The sequence below is a fragment of the Gadus morhua genome, chromosome 9 (genome assembly GCF_902167405.1).
Source record: "Gadus morhua chromosome 9, gadMor3.0, whole genome shotgun sequence".
In the NCBI taxonomy this organism is placed as follows: Eukaryota; Metazoa; Chordata; class Actinopteri; order Gadiformes; family Gadidae; genus Gadus; species Gadus morhua.
Window position 1 is genome coordinate 12,974,138 of NC_044056.1, and position 16,238 is coordinate 12,990,375.

At 51.5% G+C, this 16,238-nt stretch overlaps 1 protein-coding gene across 1 annotated transcript; it reads left to right on the forward strand.

Annotated features, from left to right (window-relative positions):
• The first annotated feature begins 768 nt into the window (after positions 1-768).
• Positions 769-15,320, forward strand: kcng4a (potassium voltage-gated channel, subfamily G, member 4a). The gene is made up of 3 exons (XM_030367293.1): positions 769-1,013; positions 2,878-3,519; positions 13,533-15,320. Exons 1-3 carry the CDS (start codon positions 906-908, stop codon positions 14,403-14,405), a joined length of 1,623 nt encoding a protein of 540 aa, XP_030223153.1. The 5' UTR covers positions 769-905; the 3' UTR covers positions 14,406-15,320.
• Positions 15,321-16,238: the final 918 nt, after the last annotated feature.

A 16,238-nucleotide genomic window follows, 5' to 3' on the forward strand; every position in this document is an offset into this window, starting at 1 on the left:
TGTGTGTGTGTGTGTGTGTGTGTGTGTGTGTGTGTGTGTGTGTGTGTGTGTGTGTGTGTGTGTGTGTGTGTGTGTGTGTGTGTGTGAGAGTGCGTATGTGCGTGTGTGTGCCTTTGCGTGTCCGCGCGTGTGTGTGTGTGTGTCCTAAAGTCCACTGAAGGCTCAACTGAATGAGAGGGTGAATAGAATCATCGATCCATCGTTGTGTAGAGTTTAGGCCGGTTGAAGACCGGTCTGTGTGTAACTCCATCTCCTCTGTCTTCTCTCCTCCAGGCCTCCATCCTCATGTTCCCGTCGGTCCCGGGTCCTGGCTCCGCCCCCCCCACCCCCGAGCTCCGCCCCTGACCCCTGATGGTTCCTGGATCCGCCCCCCCTGGTCCGCTCTGGTGCCGGGTCCTGCTGGACCTCTAATCCAAGACCCTCTAGTTCAGACCCTCTAGACCAGACCACCCAATCCAGACCCTCTAGTCCAGACCCTGTAGTCCAGACCCTCCACTTCAGACCCTCTAGTCCAGACCCTCTAATCCAGACCCTCTAGTCCAGACCCTGTAGTCCAGACTCCTGGTTCTCCTATATCTCCTCCGGTTCTCCTCCGGGTCCTCCTGGTCCTCCTGGTTCTCCTGGTCCTCCTGGTCCTCCTGGTTCCCCTGGTCCTCCTGGTCCTCCTGGTTCCCCTGGTCCTCCTGGTTCCCCTTGGTTCTCCTGGTCCTCCTGGTTCTCCTGGTCCTCCTGGTTCCCCTGGTTCCCCTGGTTCTCCTGGTTCTCCTGGTTCTCCTGGTCCTCTGGGTTCTCCTGGTTCTCCTGGTTTCCCTGGTTCTCTGGGTTCTCTGGGTTCTCCTGGTTTCCCTCGTCCTCTGGGATCTCCTGGTTCTCCTGGCTGCTGGCCGGCCCCTCTCCATGCCACCATGCCCATCATCAGCAACGCCAACCATGACTTCTCCAACCTGTCGCTCAGCGATGACAGCAGCCTGGACCACATGTTCACCGAGATCCCCGAGACGGAGACTGTCAAGGTAGGACCGCCTCTGAGCCCTGGGGAGCTACAGGGTTAGATAGTTCGATAGTTAGTGGTTAGTTGGTAGCTAGATAGTTAGAGTAGGCAGATAGTGAGTAGTTAGTGGTCGTTAGCAGCTAGATAGTTAGCGTAGTTAAATAGTTAGATAGTGGATAGTGGTTAGTTAGATAGTTAGTAGTTATTGGTTAGTAGCTAGATAGTTAGAGTCAGATTACTAGATGGTCAGTTGTTGGTTAGTGAGATAGTGAGATGTTCAGATAGTTAACTAGTCAAGATAGTTATAGTAGTTAGCTAGTGTTGGGAAGAGTTGGCCGCTCCATAACGTGTTAACAAATAAGGACATTGTCTATCACATGTTCCACTGGAACGAGGACAATGTGAATGTTTTCTGCCTCTGGTCCCGGCCTGTCTGGTCCCGGTCTGTCTGTCTGTCTGTCTGTGCCTGTTCTGTCTGGTCCCGGTCTGTCTGTCTGTCTGTCTGTCTGTCTGTCTGTCTGTCTGTCTGTCTGGTCCTGTTCTGTCTGGTCCTTGTCTGTCTGTCTGTCTGTCTGGTCCCGGTCTGTCTGTCTGTCTGTCTGGTCCTGGTCTGTCTGGTCCTGGTCTGTCTGTCTGTCTGTCTGGTCCTGGTCTGTCTGGTCCTGTTCTGTCTGTCTGGTCCCGGTCTGTCTGGTCCCGGTCTGTCTGGTCCCGGTCTGTCTGGTCCTGGTCTGTCTGGTCCTGGTCTGTCTGTCTGGTCCTGGTCTGTCTGGTCCTGGTCTGTCTGGTCCTGGTCTGTCTGGTCCTGGTCCTGGTCTGTCTGGTCCTGGTCTGTCTGGTCCTGGTCTGTCTTTATGGTCCTTGTCTGTCTATCTGGTCCAGGTCTGTTCCCCATGACTAGAGTACTTGGAGGATCAATGAAGTGCTTGAGGCAATCAGTCGTTCAGTAGAATCGAGTTTGTACCTCAATGTGTCCCATCCCTTTGTCTACTTTGTAAACTAAGTTGGAGGCACGAGGCCTCTTCAGAAGAAGTCCGGATTTGGAAGCTGTTCTTCATCGCTCTCCTCTTCATCGACTGAACTAAATTCCAGTGTGAAGCAGACCCTAATTAGAGTAGTTCTGCTGTTCATCCTCTCCAATTACTTTGATTAATTCATCCCCATTGACGAACAAGCAGAACCTCAAATGACCTCTGCTTTAAAAATGAGTAAAAAAACGACATATTCCTTCCCTTAAAACACACTTTGACCTGTGTAAGGTTAGAGGAGGACCTCTTGTGTTTTTTTTATGACGTAAAATACAAGAGGAGAAAACTGGAAAAAATCTATAAGAAGGAGGGTAGTCAGGAGGTTGGTGTTTTGTCTCGAGGAGGATACCAGCGACTACTGGTCCATGAGTTTGAGTTTCTTTATTTATTCACATGAAGTGGTAGGTATATTCCATGTTCAATTGACTATTGTATTACATTAACTGTGATGGCGTCCCTCTGCATGTGAACAAATAAATAAATAATTATTGATTCCCTCCGGCCACCGGAGGGCGTACTACAAGCAGTTAAAGCAGTTTAATCTCCCCCTGTCCACCAGGGGGCGTACTACAGTCAGATAAAGCAGTATAATCTCACTCTGTCCACGGGGGGCGTACTACAGTCAGATAAAGCAGTATTATCTCCCTCTGTCCACAAGGGGGCATACTACAATCAGGTAAAGCAGTATTGTTTCACTCTGTCCACCAGGGGGCGTACTTCAAGGAGATAAAGCAGTATGATCTCCCTCTGTCCACCAGGCGGTGTACTACAATTAGATAAAGCAGTATAATATCCCTCTGGCCACCAGGGGGCGTACTACAATCAGATAAAGCTGTATAATTTCCCTCTCTCCACCAGGGGGCGTACTACAAGCGGGCTCAGCTGATCAGGCAGCCGGAGGATCTCCAGGCGGTGGACCACGGTGCCCTGGCGGTGATCAACGTGGGGGGAAACCGCTACACGCTGCCCTGGGCCACGCTGCAGCAGTTCCCGCTGACGCGCCTGGGCCGGCTCAGCGGCTGCCGCTCGGCCGAGGAGATCGCGGGCGTGTGCGACGACTACGACGAGGCGCGCCGCGAGTTCTTCTTCGACCGCTCGCCCTCCGCCTTCCGCGTCATCCTCAACTTCCTGGCGGCGGGAAAGCTGCGGCTGCTGCGGGAGATGTGCGTCCTGTCGCTGCACGACGAGCTGGCCTACTGGGGTGTGGAGATGGCCTACATGGAGCGCTGCTGCAAGCGCAAGATGTGGACCCGCATAGAGGAGGTGCAGGAGCACGAACGCCAGGAGGAGGAGCTCCGGATCAGGAACGCCATCCCGCGGGTAGTCGTCGTGGAGACGCGCTACCGGCAGTACATGAACCGGCTGCGGGACATGGTGGAGAACCCGCAGTCGGGCATCGCCGGGAAGGTGTTCGCCGTCATGTCAGTGCTGATGGTCGCGGTCACCGTCATCAGCCTCTGCATCAGCACCATGCCGGACCTGAGGGAGGAGGAGGAGAAGGTGAGGAGGGGGGAGGGAAGAGAGGGGAGAGGAGGGGAGAAAGGGGAGGAGTGGGGGGAGGAGAGGGGGGAAGGGGGGGAGGAGAAGGGAGAGGAGGGAGGGGCGAGAGGGGAGGGGGTTAACATGCTGGACCAGAGGGACTAGTAGGAGGGGGTGAGAGGGAAGGGGGAGGGAGGGGAAAGGAGGGAGGGGCGAAAGGGGAGGGGGGCGCCATGCCGGACCAGAGGGAGGAGGAGGAGAACGTGAGGAGGTGGGAGAGGGGAGATGAGGGGAGGGGGGGCTGCAGGATGGGTGGGGGGTAGAATCAGAGAGAAATGGGGAGAGAGAATCTCAATAAAATGAACTAGTTTCCATGTACTGTGAACTTTGCTAAATGGTTTATTAATAATGATGGAGATAAACATTTCAGGCCGGCCGTCAATGCTTATTTCACGGCTTCATTGAAAGGGAGAGATGATGAAGTACTGAAGTGTGTGTGGTGATGAATCCAGTGAGTGAAGGGGGAGAGAGAGAGAGAGAGAGAGAGAGTGTTGGACCCTCCCTTCAGTCCTCATTCTCTCAGCTATTTCTGTCTGTGAACTTTGAAGAAAGTTCTATTTGCATCATAATTCAGCAGAGAGCTACAGCTGCCGAGCCGTCAGGACAGGGGGCTCAGTGGTCGGGTGGATGGTTTGGAGAGAGCTGAAGACACACAACACGCACACATACACACAACACACACACGCACAGAAGAGGGTTGTGTGGTATGAGATGTATTTTGTCCTTCTGGTAAAATGTTCAATCAAAAGTGTCGTCTCCGTCATCTAAACCACTTTCTCAGCTCTCCAATTTGTTTATAAAATGCAAATAGATGCATATTGATCAGCCTGGTCGGAGGGTTGGTCAGATTCAGCAGAACAGACATCAGACAACTTCTTCAGAACCGCTCGGTTCGCTATGAAACTGCCTCCTTTACAGCATATGTCTCAAAATCCTGCTCTCAACAATATGAAGCCATCTCCTCATCCTAGCTCCTCGTTTAAGTGTTAATTAATAATAATCAATGCAGGTGATGATATGTAAGAATAGCACAGGGTGATCTGACTCGTCCCTAAATGCACTCACAGATTCTTAGTGCCTTAAAGATGCAAGAGGGGAGAGGTGATAAGAGACAGCTGCTGAGTCCCAGCGCACTCTGTAATCACAATGGGGAGTTAGCGTGTTTAGCTCTGGGGAGTTAGCGTTTTTAGCCCTGGTGAGTTAGCTCTGGGGAGTTAGCTCTGGGAAGTTAGAGTGTTGAACTCTGGTGAGTTAGCTCTGGGGAGTTAGCATTTTAAGCGGATAACGAGAACAGAGACTCTGAGCCAGCAGACAGGAAGGACTGTGTGTCTCCAGCATTAACAACATCCTGAATATCACCTCTGACTGGCCGTACCCATACTACCCTCAGAGAAACTCTGTATCGCAGACGGTTTAGCTCCAAATGTCCTGTTTATTTTGTTATTTGATATTGATTGTTTATTGATAATGAACTCTTCATACTGCATCTCTTAAAGGAAGCGTCTGCGCTTCAGTTCATTCTGATATTTTCAGACAGTAGAGACATAGCTTACTTACTGAACCACCTAGAACCACCCAGAACTGGTCTGGACCCGTCGAAACTGGTCAGGTGACTATGGAAGCAGATGGTCTGAGCAAGCCCCTGGTTGAGAGAGAGCGAGAGAGAGATGAGTAGAGAGAGTGAGGTAGAGGTAGAGGGAGAGGTAGAGAGAGAGAGAGAGAGAGAGAGAGAGAGAGAGAGAGAGAGAGAGAGAGAGAGAGAGAGAGAGAGAGAGAGAGAGAGAGAGAGAGAGAGAGAGAGAGAGAGAGAGAGAGAGAGAGAGAGAGAGAGAGAGAGAGAGAGAGAGAGAGAGAGAGAGAGAGAGAGAGAGGTAGAGAGAGGTAGAGAGAGAGAGGAGAGAGAGAGAGAGAGAGCAAGCAGGTAAGTGGAACAGTGAAAAAATTGCAGTGGAGGGAGATCTTGTGTGTGTGAATCTGTTTGTGTGTGTGGGTGCCAACCTCCTATCCCCCTCTCCTCTCCCTCTCCTCCCGGAGGGTTTGTCCAAACTTTTGAGCTGTCGGAGGCTCAGTGATATCAACTAGCCAAGCAGAGAGCACACACACGCACGCACGCACACTGGCACACACATACACACAAACTCACTACATTCACACACCAACAGGCCCACACATCATTAAATGTGGGGTGCAGCAGAATCTGCCGGTTTAACTTCACCTCCTTGGCAGTTAGCTGACCTTTAAACACGCTGTCTGCTGGGGCTTCAACGCTAACACAAGCAGCTGCAGGCTGTTAGCAGCTCTATAACTGTAGCTCTATAGCTGTACCTCTTTAGCTCGGTAGCAATATAGATGTATCTCTGTAGCTGTAGCTCTGTAGCTGTAGCTCTCTAGCTCTATAGCTGTAGCTCTCTAGCTCTATAGCTGTAGCTCTCTAGCTCTATAGCTGTAGCTCTGTAGCTATATAGCTGTACCTCTGTAGCGCTATAGCTGTAGCTCTATAGCTCTGTAGCTCTATAGCTCTAGTCTGTAGCTGCTGCATCACTAAAGCTGTAGCTCTATAGGCAGACTGTCTAAGTTCTGAGGCAATCTTCTCCAATATCGTGCAATTTAGCAAACTATAGGGAGCAGGTAGGGGTAAGACAGTAGAAAGACAGGTCATTAAGGAGCAGGTCAGGATTAGACAGTACAGAGACAAGACATTAGTGAGCGAATAGGGGTTATAAAGTACAGAGACAGGTCCTTATTAAGGAGCAGGTAGGGGTTAGACAGTACAGAGACGGGTCACTAAGGAGCCGGTAGGGGTTAGACAGTCCAGAGACAGGTCATTAAGGAGCAGGTAGGGGTTAGACAGTACAGAGCCAGGTCATTAAGGAGCAGGTAGGGGTTAGACAGTACAGAGACGGGTCGGTAAGGAGCAGGTAGGGGTTAGACAGGTCATTCAGGAGCAGGCAGGGGTTGGACAGTAGAGTCCTGACCATATAGAGCAGGGAGGTAGTTACCCCTCGGTTACAGAGGAAGTCTCTCTTTGGAGCTGCTGCATAAATAAATGTAAACTCCACTCTGCAACACACACACACACACACACACACACACACACACACACACACACACACACACACACACACACACACACACACACACACACACACACACACACACGTACACACACACACACACACACGTACACACACGTACACACACGTACACACACGCACACACACACACACACACACACACACACACACACACACACACACACACACACACACACACACACACACACACACACAGAGAGGAGCCTTTACAAGCAGTCATTTTCATTCCGGAGTTCCATAGGGGCCTGTGATGCCCCAACGTGACGCAGCCCAGTGCGTGGGCGGGCCCCCCGTCGGTGTACCAGGGGTCAGAGAACAGCTGATGACCTCACTCTCGCAGCTGTACCTGTCTGGTGTGTGTGGGGGGGCGGGGGAAGGGGGAGAGAGAGAGAGAGAGAGTGTGTTTGTGTGGGTGGGTGTGTGTGTGGTTATGGGTCAAACCGCATTCGTAATTACTTTTTCTAGTCTAGCTCTTGCTCACCCTCTGTCCTTCTCTCTCCCTCACTCCCTATAACTGTCTCTCTCAGCAGCTTAATAAAGTCATTCATCACTACCATTGGCGCACACACACACACACACACACACACACACGCGTAATCGTGCATCTTTGTACGTGTGTGTCTGCGCATGGGTGTGTGTGCGTACGTGCATCTGTGTGCGTGCGTGTGCGTGTGTGTGTGTGTGTGTGTGTTTGTGAATGTGCATGCGTGTGTGTGTGTGTGCATGCGTGCGTTTGTGCGTGCGTACACGCCGTACTTCCATTCATCTCAATCTTTACCTGCTCTCCATCCATCCTCCACCCCTCTATTCCTCCCTCTCTCCCATCTCTGACTCCCCACTAAAGTGTGCCATTCCCTAGCTGCCCCCCCGGTCAGTCCCCCTGGTCAGACCCCTAAGTGGACCAAACCGCCTCTGTTGGCCTCTGTTAGCCTCCGTTAGCCCCGTCTGTCCATCAGTGAGCCATTCTGTCCTCTCCAGCCCTAACACTGTGCAGGGATGGATCACACCCATCCCCCCCTCTGCTGGACCGGACCCTACCCTCACCTCTGATAGAATCACATCTGTTAGCATCACATCTGTTACTCTTCACATGTTAGCATCACATCAATTAGCATCACATCTTTTACTGTCACATGTAACCATCGCATCTGAACCTGTCGCATGTTACCATCACATCTGTAACTGTCACATGTAACCATCGCATCTGAACCTGTCGCATGTTACCATCACATCTGTAACTGTCACATGTTAGCATCACATCTGTAACTGTCACATGTTACCATCACATCTGTAACTGTCACATGTTAGCATCACATCTGTAAGCTATTCATAAGTGAGGTGAATTCCTGCTCTAGATGACTCGTTGAGTAAGTAATTGTTTGTGTTGGTTTGGCAGGTTATGATCAAGTCAAGTCTTTATTATTGCCAAATGAAGCAAATCGTCTGGAATTCATTTTGGTGATTTGGGTCACACAGGACAGTACCATACCGCACAGAACAAGGGAGACAATAAGTCTGACTGGACATACACAAAATATATCACATTAAAACTAGACACATGCAATGTTACCAGTGTGAAAATAAAGTAATTAAAAGTAGCAAAGACAAAGTGCTAATGCATTTACATAACCTGAGGAGGAAAACATTGCTTTGCTTTGTAACCTTCTGCCTGATGGTAGAGGAGTGATAAGGGAATAAGCGGTGTGTGATGAATCTAAGACTATCTTCAGTCCAGTTTTGACTTGACGGGTGTTGTAGATGTCACTGATATTGGGGAGGTATAGCCCAATGATTCTGGATGCTGACATAACCCAGTTCAGAGCAGACTTATCATCCCCCCCCCCCCCCCCCCCCCCCCCCCCCCCCCCCCCCCCACACACACACACACACACACACACACACACACACACACACACACACACACACACACACACACACACACACACACACACACACAGACAGTGATACAGAAAGTTAGGATACTCTCAATCACAGCCCTATAGAATTGAACTTAAATTCTTGTTGAATTAAAAAGAGCAGTTTCTGGTGAACTTTTTTCACAATATGGCTGACATTAGTGTTCCATTTAAGATTGGAGGATATGGTGGCCTGAAACTTTACACCCTATCTACTGGTCCTTGATGGCCAGCGGACGCAGAAGTATTTTTATTTTTGCTCCTGAAATCAACAGCCATCTCCTTGATCTTGGAGATGTTGAGGGTCAAGCTGTTAATGGAACACCACTCTGACAGCAACGACACTTCTGCTTTGTAAGATGATTCATCATCGTTGGTGATGAGGCCTTCAACAGTGGTATCATCTGCACATTTAAATATCCTGACTGAGTCATGGTGAGAAATGCATTCATTAGTATAAAATGAGTACAGGAGAGGAGACAAAACGCACCCCTGGGGTGCACCAATGCTAGTGGATATTGATTTAGATCAAAGATTATTAACCCTTACAACTTGAGATCTGTCAGTTAAGAAGTCAAGGATCCATCTGCAAATGGAGTCCTTAACAGTCAGCCCCAGAATGTTGTCACACAATCTCTTTGGGATGATGTTATTAAAAGCAGGACTAAAATCAATAAACAATACCCGTGCATATGTAGCTGTCCCTTCCGGGTGTTTTAAGATGTTGTGAGTGCAGAGAGAAACAGCATCTTTAACAGACCTATTATGTTTATATATGCAAACTGGAAAGGGTCAAGTGACACAGTAGGGAGATTGTTAGCCACTAGTCGCTCAAACACCTTCATAATGACTGAGGTTAGAGCTACTGGTCCGTAGTCATTAAGACAACTCACATGTGACTTTTTGGGCACAGCAATGATTATGGCAGATTCAAAGCACACTGGGTCTTTACATTCTCTGAGAGACCAGTTAAAAATGGCGGTGAAGACCATAGACAGCTCATCAGCACACCATCTCTGGTCGGGGCCTGCTGCCTTCCTGCTGCCATAGACAGCTTTTGTTTTTTCAACAGATGCCTCACTTGATTTTCTTCTATCAGAAAAAGAGGCTCGGGGCGCGGTGTGTCATTGAGGACTGACTGTAAAGTTACATTCAATCTGCAATTACATTCATTTAGTTTTTTAGATAGCAAGGGGTCATCGTCAAGAACTGCATCTTTTATAATTAGTGATCTGCTGAAGGCTATGCCAAACACCCCTGCTGTCATGGGCACCAAGTTTAGCTTCAAGCTTGACCCTGTAGTTGGATTTAGCCTTCTTAACAGCCCGTTCAAATGCAAGTTTAGCAATGGTGTACTGACCAACATCTCTACTCATGGTCAGGGTCTCTCTTTATAATTATGTATATTATATATATATATATATAACAATACAAGGTATTGTTATATATATATATATTATATATTTCATTGTGTAGCTGCTTCTACTGTGCCGTCCTCATGATGAACTCTCCATCTGTGGCAGCTGAGCACAGGCTTTGGCCTCATTGTGTCCTCAGCCTTCGTGTCTAGGTTGTGTCGCTGTTGTTGTGGCTAATGACGATAGAGAGTTGCTGGGGCTGTAAAGTCAGAGTCTGCCTTAAGAGGTGCAATTTTACAGTCTAGACCAGAGTTAGTTAACAGAGATGTAGATCTAAAAATAACCCCAGCGTGTCTACCTGTGCTCTCCACCCTGTCCTCCGCTGTCCTGTTGAATAGTCGCCGCGCTTCTCTCAACTAAATTGTAGCTAGTATCTATTATTCAGCGCAGCGGCAACCCGGTGTCCCTCAATACAGAAGAACACATTTACACTTCAAACCCCCAGGACTGCCCTGTGGGACCCCTCTCCCGGGGTCCAATGAGCCGATCAGAATACAAATGCTGGGATGCTAGGCCCCAATGGAACTGCACTAGCTGCTAGGAGCTAAACACTGGAACTGGACTAGCTGCTAGGAGCTAAACACTGGAACTGGACTAGCTGCTGTTCTCTAGGGGGTCTCTAGAGGTGGCTGGTCTCTAGGGGGTCTCTAGAGGTGGCTGGTCTCTAGTGGAGGACGGTCTCTAGGGGGTCTCTAGAGGTGGCTGGTCTCTAGTGGAGGACGGTCTCTAGGGGGTCTCTAGTGGAGGACGGTCTCTAGGGGGTCTCTAGAGGTGGCTGGTCTCTAGGGGGTCTCTAGAGGTGGCTGGTCTCTAGTGGATGATGGTCTCTAGGGGGTCTCTAGTGGAGGACGGTCTCTAGGGGGTCTCTAGAGGTGGCTGGTCTCTAGTGGAGGACGGTCTCTAGGGGGTCTCTAGAGGTGGCTGGCCTCTAGGGGGTCTCCAGGAAGGGCAGGTGGTTTGACATTGAGAGGTATTAATGAGGAGGAGACCAAGGAGAGGGGAGATAGAGAGGGGGTAGGAGAGGAGAGAGGGGAGAAAGAAGGGGGTAGGAATGGCGAGAGGGGAGGAAGGGGGTAGGAAAGGAGAGAGGGAAGAAGTAGGGCGGAGGGGAGGAAAAGAGGGGAGGAAGGAGGTTAGAGGGGAGGAAGGAGGGGGGAGGGAGGAGGGGATAGGAGAGGAGAGAGGAGAGGAATAGAATGGGTAGGAGAGGAGAGAGGGGAGGAAGGAGGGGGATGGGAGGAGGGAGTAGGAGAGGAGAGAGGGGAGGAAGGAGGGGGGAGGGAGGAGGGGGTAGGAGAGAGGGGAGGAAGGAGGGGGGAGAGGAGGGGAGGGGAGGAGTACAGGGAGACCTCTGGAGGCTGCTCCGCTGCCCCGTCCAGGATCAAGTCCCCACTTGGCTCAGAGATGATGTCATCATTGTGGGACCCGCTTGTTGTTGATATGGAGGTTCGTCATGCGGTGCTGATGTAGCGCCCGGCAACACGATGGAGACGGGTTGAGGTTCAGCCTCCAGGCGGGTGAGTCACCACGACACCCCTCACAGGATGAGGGACCGACTCGGTCCTCTGCCTCAGGGCCTCGATGCGAACAGGCAGAGCTAATGGATGACAGAGAAGACGATGCGGTAGTTCTTCGTTCTGGTGGTTTTAAAACAGAACGATCGTATCAATAGATGAGAGGAATGAACAAAGGAAATAATATGCAAATGTAGTGTATGTGGGCGGATGGGTAAGTTCAGTTGGCAGAACTATTTGTCTAATATTGTTTGGTTTCATGAAAATGCAGGACTGTAATTGAATGTTCCCCATAAATGTGGCAGGACATTAATTAGCCGTAGGGGAGAGAGAGGGGGGGTAGAGAGAGAGAGAGAGAGAGAGAGAGAGAGAGAGAGAGAGAGAGAGAGAGAGAGAGAGAGAGAGAGAGAGAGAGAGAGAGAGAGAGAGAGAGAGAGAGAGAGAGAGAGAGAGAGAGAGAGAGAGAGAGAGAGAGAGAGAGAGAGAGAGAGAGAGAGAGAGAGGAGAAATGATGGAATGCACCGCAAGGTGCAGAGAGGACTAGAGATGGAGGGAGAAAGGAGAGACAGGGGGGAGGAGAGAGGGGAGTAAAGGACAGGGAGAGGAGAGAGGAGGAGAGGGAGGAGGAGTGAAGGACACAGAAGAGGGTCGTCGAGGCCAAGTGAGCAATGAGGAGAAGGCCACGATGGCAGATGAAGAGCAAGTAGCAGGAGGTGATGGAGGGAGCCTAACGAGAGAGAGAGAGAGAGAGAGAGAGAGAGAGAGAGAGAGAGAGAGAGAGAGAGAGAGAGAGAGAGAGAGAGAGAGAGAGAGAGAGAGAGAGAGAGAGAGAGAGAGAGAGAGAGAGAGAGAGAGGGCGTCCTTCGGGAGGGAGACAGAGGAGAGGTGGAGGAACACAGCGGAGAGATGGATGGAAAGAATGAGAGATGGTGGCAGAGATCTAAATGGGGAGGGGGAGAGTGAGGAGTGAACGAGGGAGACAGACAGCAGCATGCAGGAGAGCAGAGAACTAATGGGGAGGTGGAGCGATGGGGGAGGGAGGGAAGGAGAGGGGGAGGGAGGGGGGGAGTAGCATGCTGCGGAGGAGCCCCTCCCAGGCAGGCTGTTAATTGGCCGCCCTGGCTCGTTAAGGGCCTGTTTGACCACCTGAGGGAGCCTCACCCCAGGGGGCCGGGCACTGGGGGGGGCGTTTTGTTGTACATCAGCAACGCCACGGAGCATGCTTTGTACGTCACTGGGGATTTATGAATCACTGCACCGCCGTTGATCGACCTCAGGGCTTCCTGGACCACCCCTCTATCACTGCTCTGTCCTGTTACCTCCCTCTCTCTCTCTCTCTCTCTCTCTCTCTCTCTCTCTCTCTCTCTCTCTCTCTCTCTCTCTCTCTCTCTCTCTCTCTCTCTCTGTTCTTGCTCCCCTTTTACCCGCTCTGTCTCTCTCTCTCTCTCCCTCCATACCTCTGCTCATCTCTCTCCCCCTCTCTCTCTCTCACTGTACCTTCCTCTACTCATCCCTCTCTCTCTCTCCCCTCTCTTGCCCTAACTTGTACCTAGTAGTACCTACTTGTGATCAGTGTTGGGCAGTGATTGTGTGGCTCTTCTTAGCGTTCTACAGTGGTAAAGAATGTGTTGTTCAGCCACTTCATGTTAGAGCCTGTCTCCTGGTAGCTCAGTGTCTCTCTAATAACAGTTGTTCCTGTCTCCTGGTGGCTCAGTGTCTCTCTAATAACAGTTGTTCCTGTCTGCTGGTGGCTCAGTGTCTCTCTAATAACAGTTGTTCCTGTCTGCTGGTGTCTCCGTGTCTCTAATAACAGTTGTTCATGTCTGTGGGTGTCTCTATTAAGAGTTGTTCATGTCTGTGGGTGTCTCTATTAAGAGTTGTTCATGTCTGCTGGTGTCTCTGTGTCTCTAAAAAGAGATGTTAATGTCTGCGGGTGTCTATAGTTAGAGTTGTTCATGGCTGCTGGTGTCTCTTATAAGAGTTGTTCATGTCTGCTGGTGTCTCTAATAAGAGTTGTTCCTGTCTCTCCAGGGCGAGTGCTCCGCTAAGTGCCAGCACATGTTCATCATCGAGACGGTGTGTGTGGCCTGGTTCTCCCTGGAGTTCCTGCTCCGCTTCATCCAGGCCAGCAGCAAGCTGGAGTTCCTGCGCGGGCCGCTGAACGTGATCGACGCGCTGGCCATCCTGCCCTACTACGTCAGCCTGGTGGTGGTGGAGGAGGAGCGGGACCCCGACCGGCCCGGCGGGGGCAAGGGCTACCTGGACAAGCTGGGGCTGGTGCTGCGCATCATGCGGGCCCTCAGGATCCTGTATGTGATGCGGCTGGCCCGCCACTCCCTGGGCCTGCAGACGCTGGGGCTCACGGTGCGGCGCAGCACGCGCGAGTTCGGCCTGCTGCTGCTCTTCCTGTGCGTGGCCGTCACGCTCTTCTCGCCGCTGGTGCACCTGGCGGAGAGCGAGCTGACGGGCCTGCAGGACTTCAGCAGCATCCCCGCCTCCTACTGGTGGGCCATCATCTCCATGACGACGGTGGGCTACGGGGACATGGTGCCGCGCTCCATCCCGGGCCAGGTGGTGGCGCTCAGCAGCATCCTGAGCGGCATCCTCATCATGGCCTTCCCCGCCACCTCCATCTTCCACATGTTCTCGCGCTCCTACCAGGAGCTGAAGGCGGAGCACGACCGGCTGCTGAAGGAGGAGGCCGCCGCCGCCGCAGCCGTTGCCGCCGCCGCCACCAGCGTGGACCTGGAGGAGGTGGACATCGGTGGAGGGGGAGGGGAGGAGGAGCAGGAGGAGGCCGGCGGCTACGAGGAGAAGGAGAGCGGCCACTCCATGGAGTCCCTGCTAGGGAAGGAGGAGCACCCCCCCTCCGGGAACAATAACCTTCCGGCCGGGGCCTTCTGAGCTTCCTGTCCCCGGCGCCTCACTTCCTCCTCCGGGCGGATGCCCCGCCCAGGAGGAGACACACGGCGATCTGTAGATCTGAGTGACAGCGGCCACTGACTGTAGACTAGCATGGGATCGTACCAACTCCTGAGGACGCAGGGGGGGTTCGTCTCCCCCATCGCATGGGTCAACGGTTGTGGCCCCTTTGATGGTGGCAGTGCGTGGACCAGTGTAGGACCTGGAGAATGTAACCCTAACCCTTTAAAGATTGTCTGACCAGCAGCCATATTAGCCACTGTCTGATCTGATCATAAACATGCAATATTTAAATCCAAAGTTGCTTTTTTCCTTTCACTGTGAAACTGCTCCCGTAGCTGAAGTTGAAGGATTGCACGCTTACGACCGTCTCTGGGAAACCAGGAGGCCATCTTTAAGAAGCTTGAAGCCATGCTCCGATACATAATCTAGAAACATAAATTATGTATATTACTCATTCGATCTCTCTCTCTCTCTCTCTCTCTCTCTCTCTCTCTCTCTCTCTCTCTCTCTCTCTCTCTCTCTCTCTCTCTCTCTCTCTCTCTCTCTGTCTCTGTCTCTGTCTCTCAGCAGAAACGATACCTTAAGCGGTGTATGTTTGCGATGGGAAGAGGGGAAGTAGCACATTTCAAACAGACTCGACAGCACAAAGAACATTTCAAATTGATTGAGATAAAACCACCCTCTTAGATTAGCTGTTAATGGAAGAATAATTTTGCGCATGAGTGAGTTAGTGAGCTCCCTATTGAACAAGCTAGCGGACGAGCTGGTGACATAGGAGCTAATGGGTGCTTGTAGGCGAACAAGCTGGCGAAGTTTGAAGAGAGTTAGCGTTTTACCGAGGGACATATATACTTGTATCAAGACTCTGAATAAATCGCTTCTAATAATCTTAAAGAGATCAATACTGTGTTGTTTTATGCCTGATAGTGTTCTAACCAATCGTGTTCTGACCCATTGTGTTCTGACCCATCGTGTTCTAACCCAATGTGTTCTGACACATCGTGTTCTGACCAATCGTGTTCTGACCAATCGTGTTCTGACCCATTGTGTTCTGACCAATCGTGTTCTGACCCATTGTGTTCTGACCCATTGTGTTCTGACCAATCGTGTTCTGACCCATCGTGTTCTGACTAGAAGGTCTGATTCACCTTAAGCCCTGTGGGAATCCAGATGCACCAGCGCAGTCCCGAAGGGCCGGGTGGTGAGGAGAAGGGGGAGGGGGAGGAGGAGAGGTGAAGGGGATTTCATGACGGCTCCAGGCAGCAGAGAGGGGGGGGATCAGGCCAGATGTGACTCTAATCTAGATTAAACATTGGGATTAAACCTCGATGAGACAATTGCACCGCTACCAGGAACCAGGAGGATACTTTAATATATGAGTAGAGCTCCCTCCTGAAGGGGGCCCTCGCTGTCAGGCCGCCCTCACGTGCCCTGGCCTGATGTGGTCCGCTTGCTCTGTGTGGCCGATACATACCTCCAGGGAGGTCACAGCTGTGACTCCAGAGACCACCTCTGTGACCCCTGTCCCCAGAGACCCCCTGACCTCTGTGACCCCATGACCTCTGTGAACCCCTGTGACCTCAGAGACTCTCTCTGTGACCTCAGAGACCCCCTGACCTCTGTGACCTCCTGTGACCTCTGTAACCCCCCTGTGACCCCCTGTGTCCTCAGTGTCCCCCTGTGACCTCTGTGACCCTAGAGACCCCAGAGACCCCCCCTGAGACCCCCTGTGACCTCAGAGACCCCCTCAGTGACCTCTGTGAGCTCTGTGAGCTCTGTGACCCCCTGTCTGGGGTAACATGGCCGCCCATT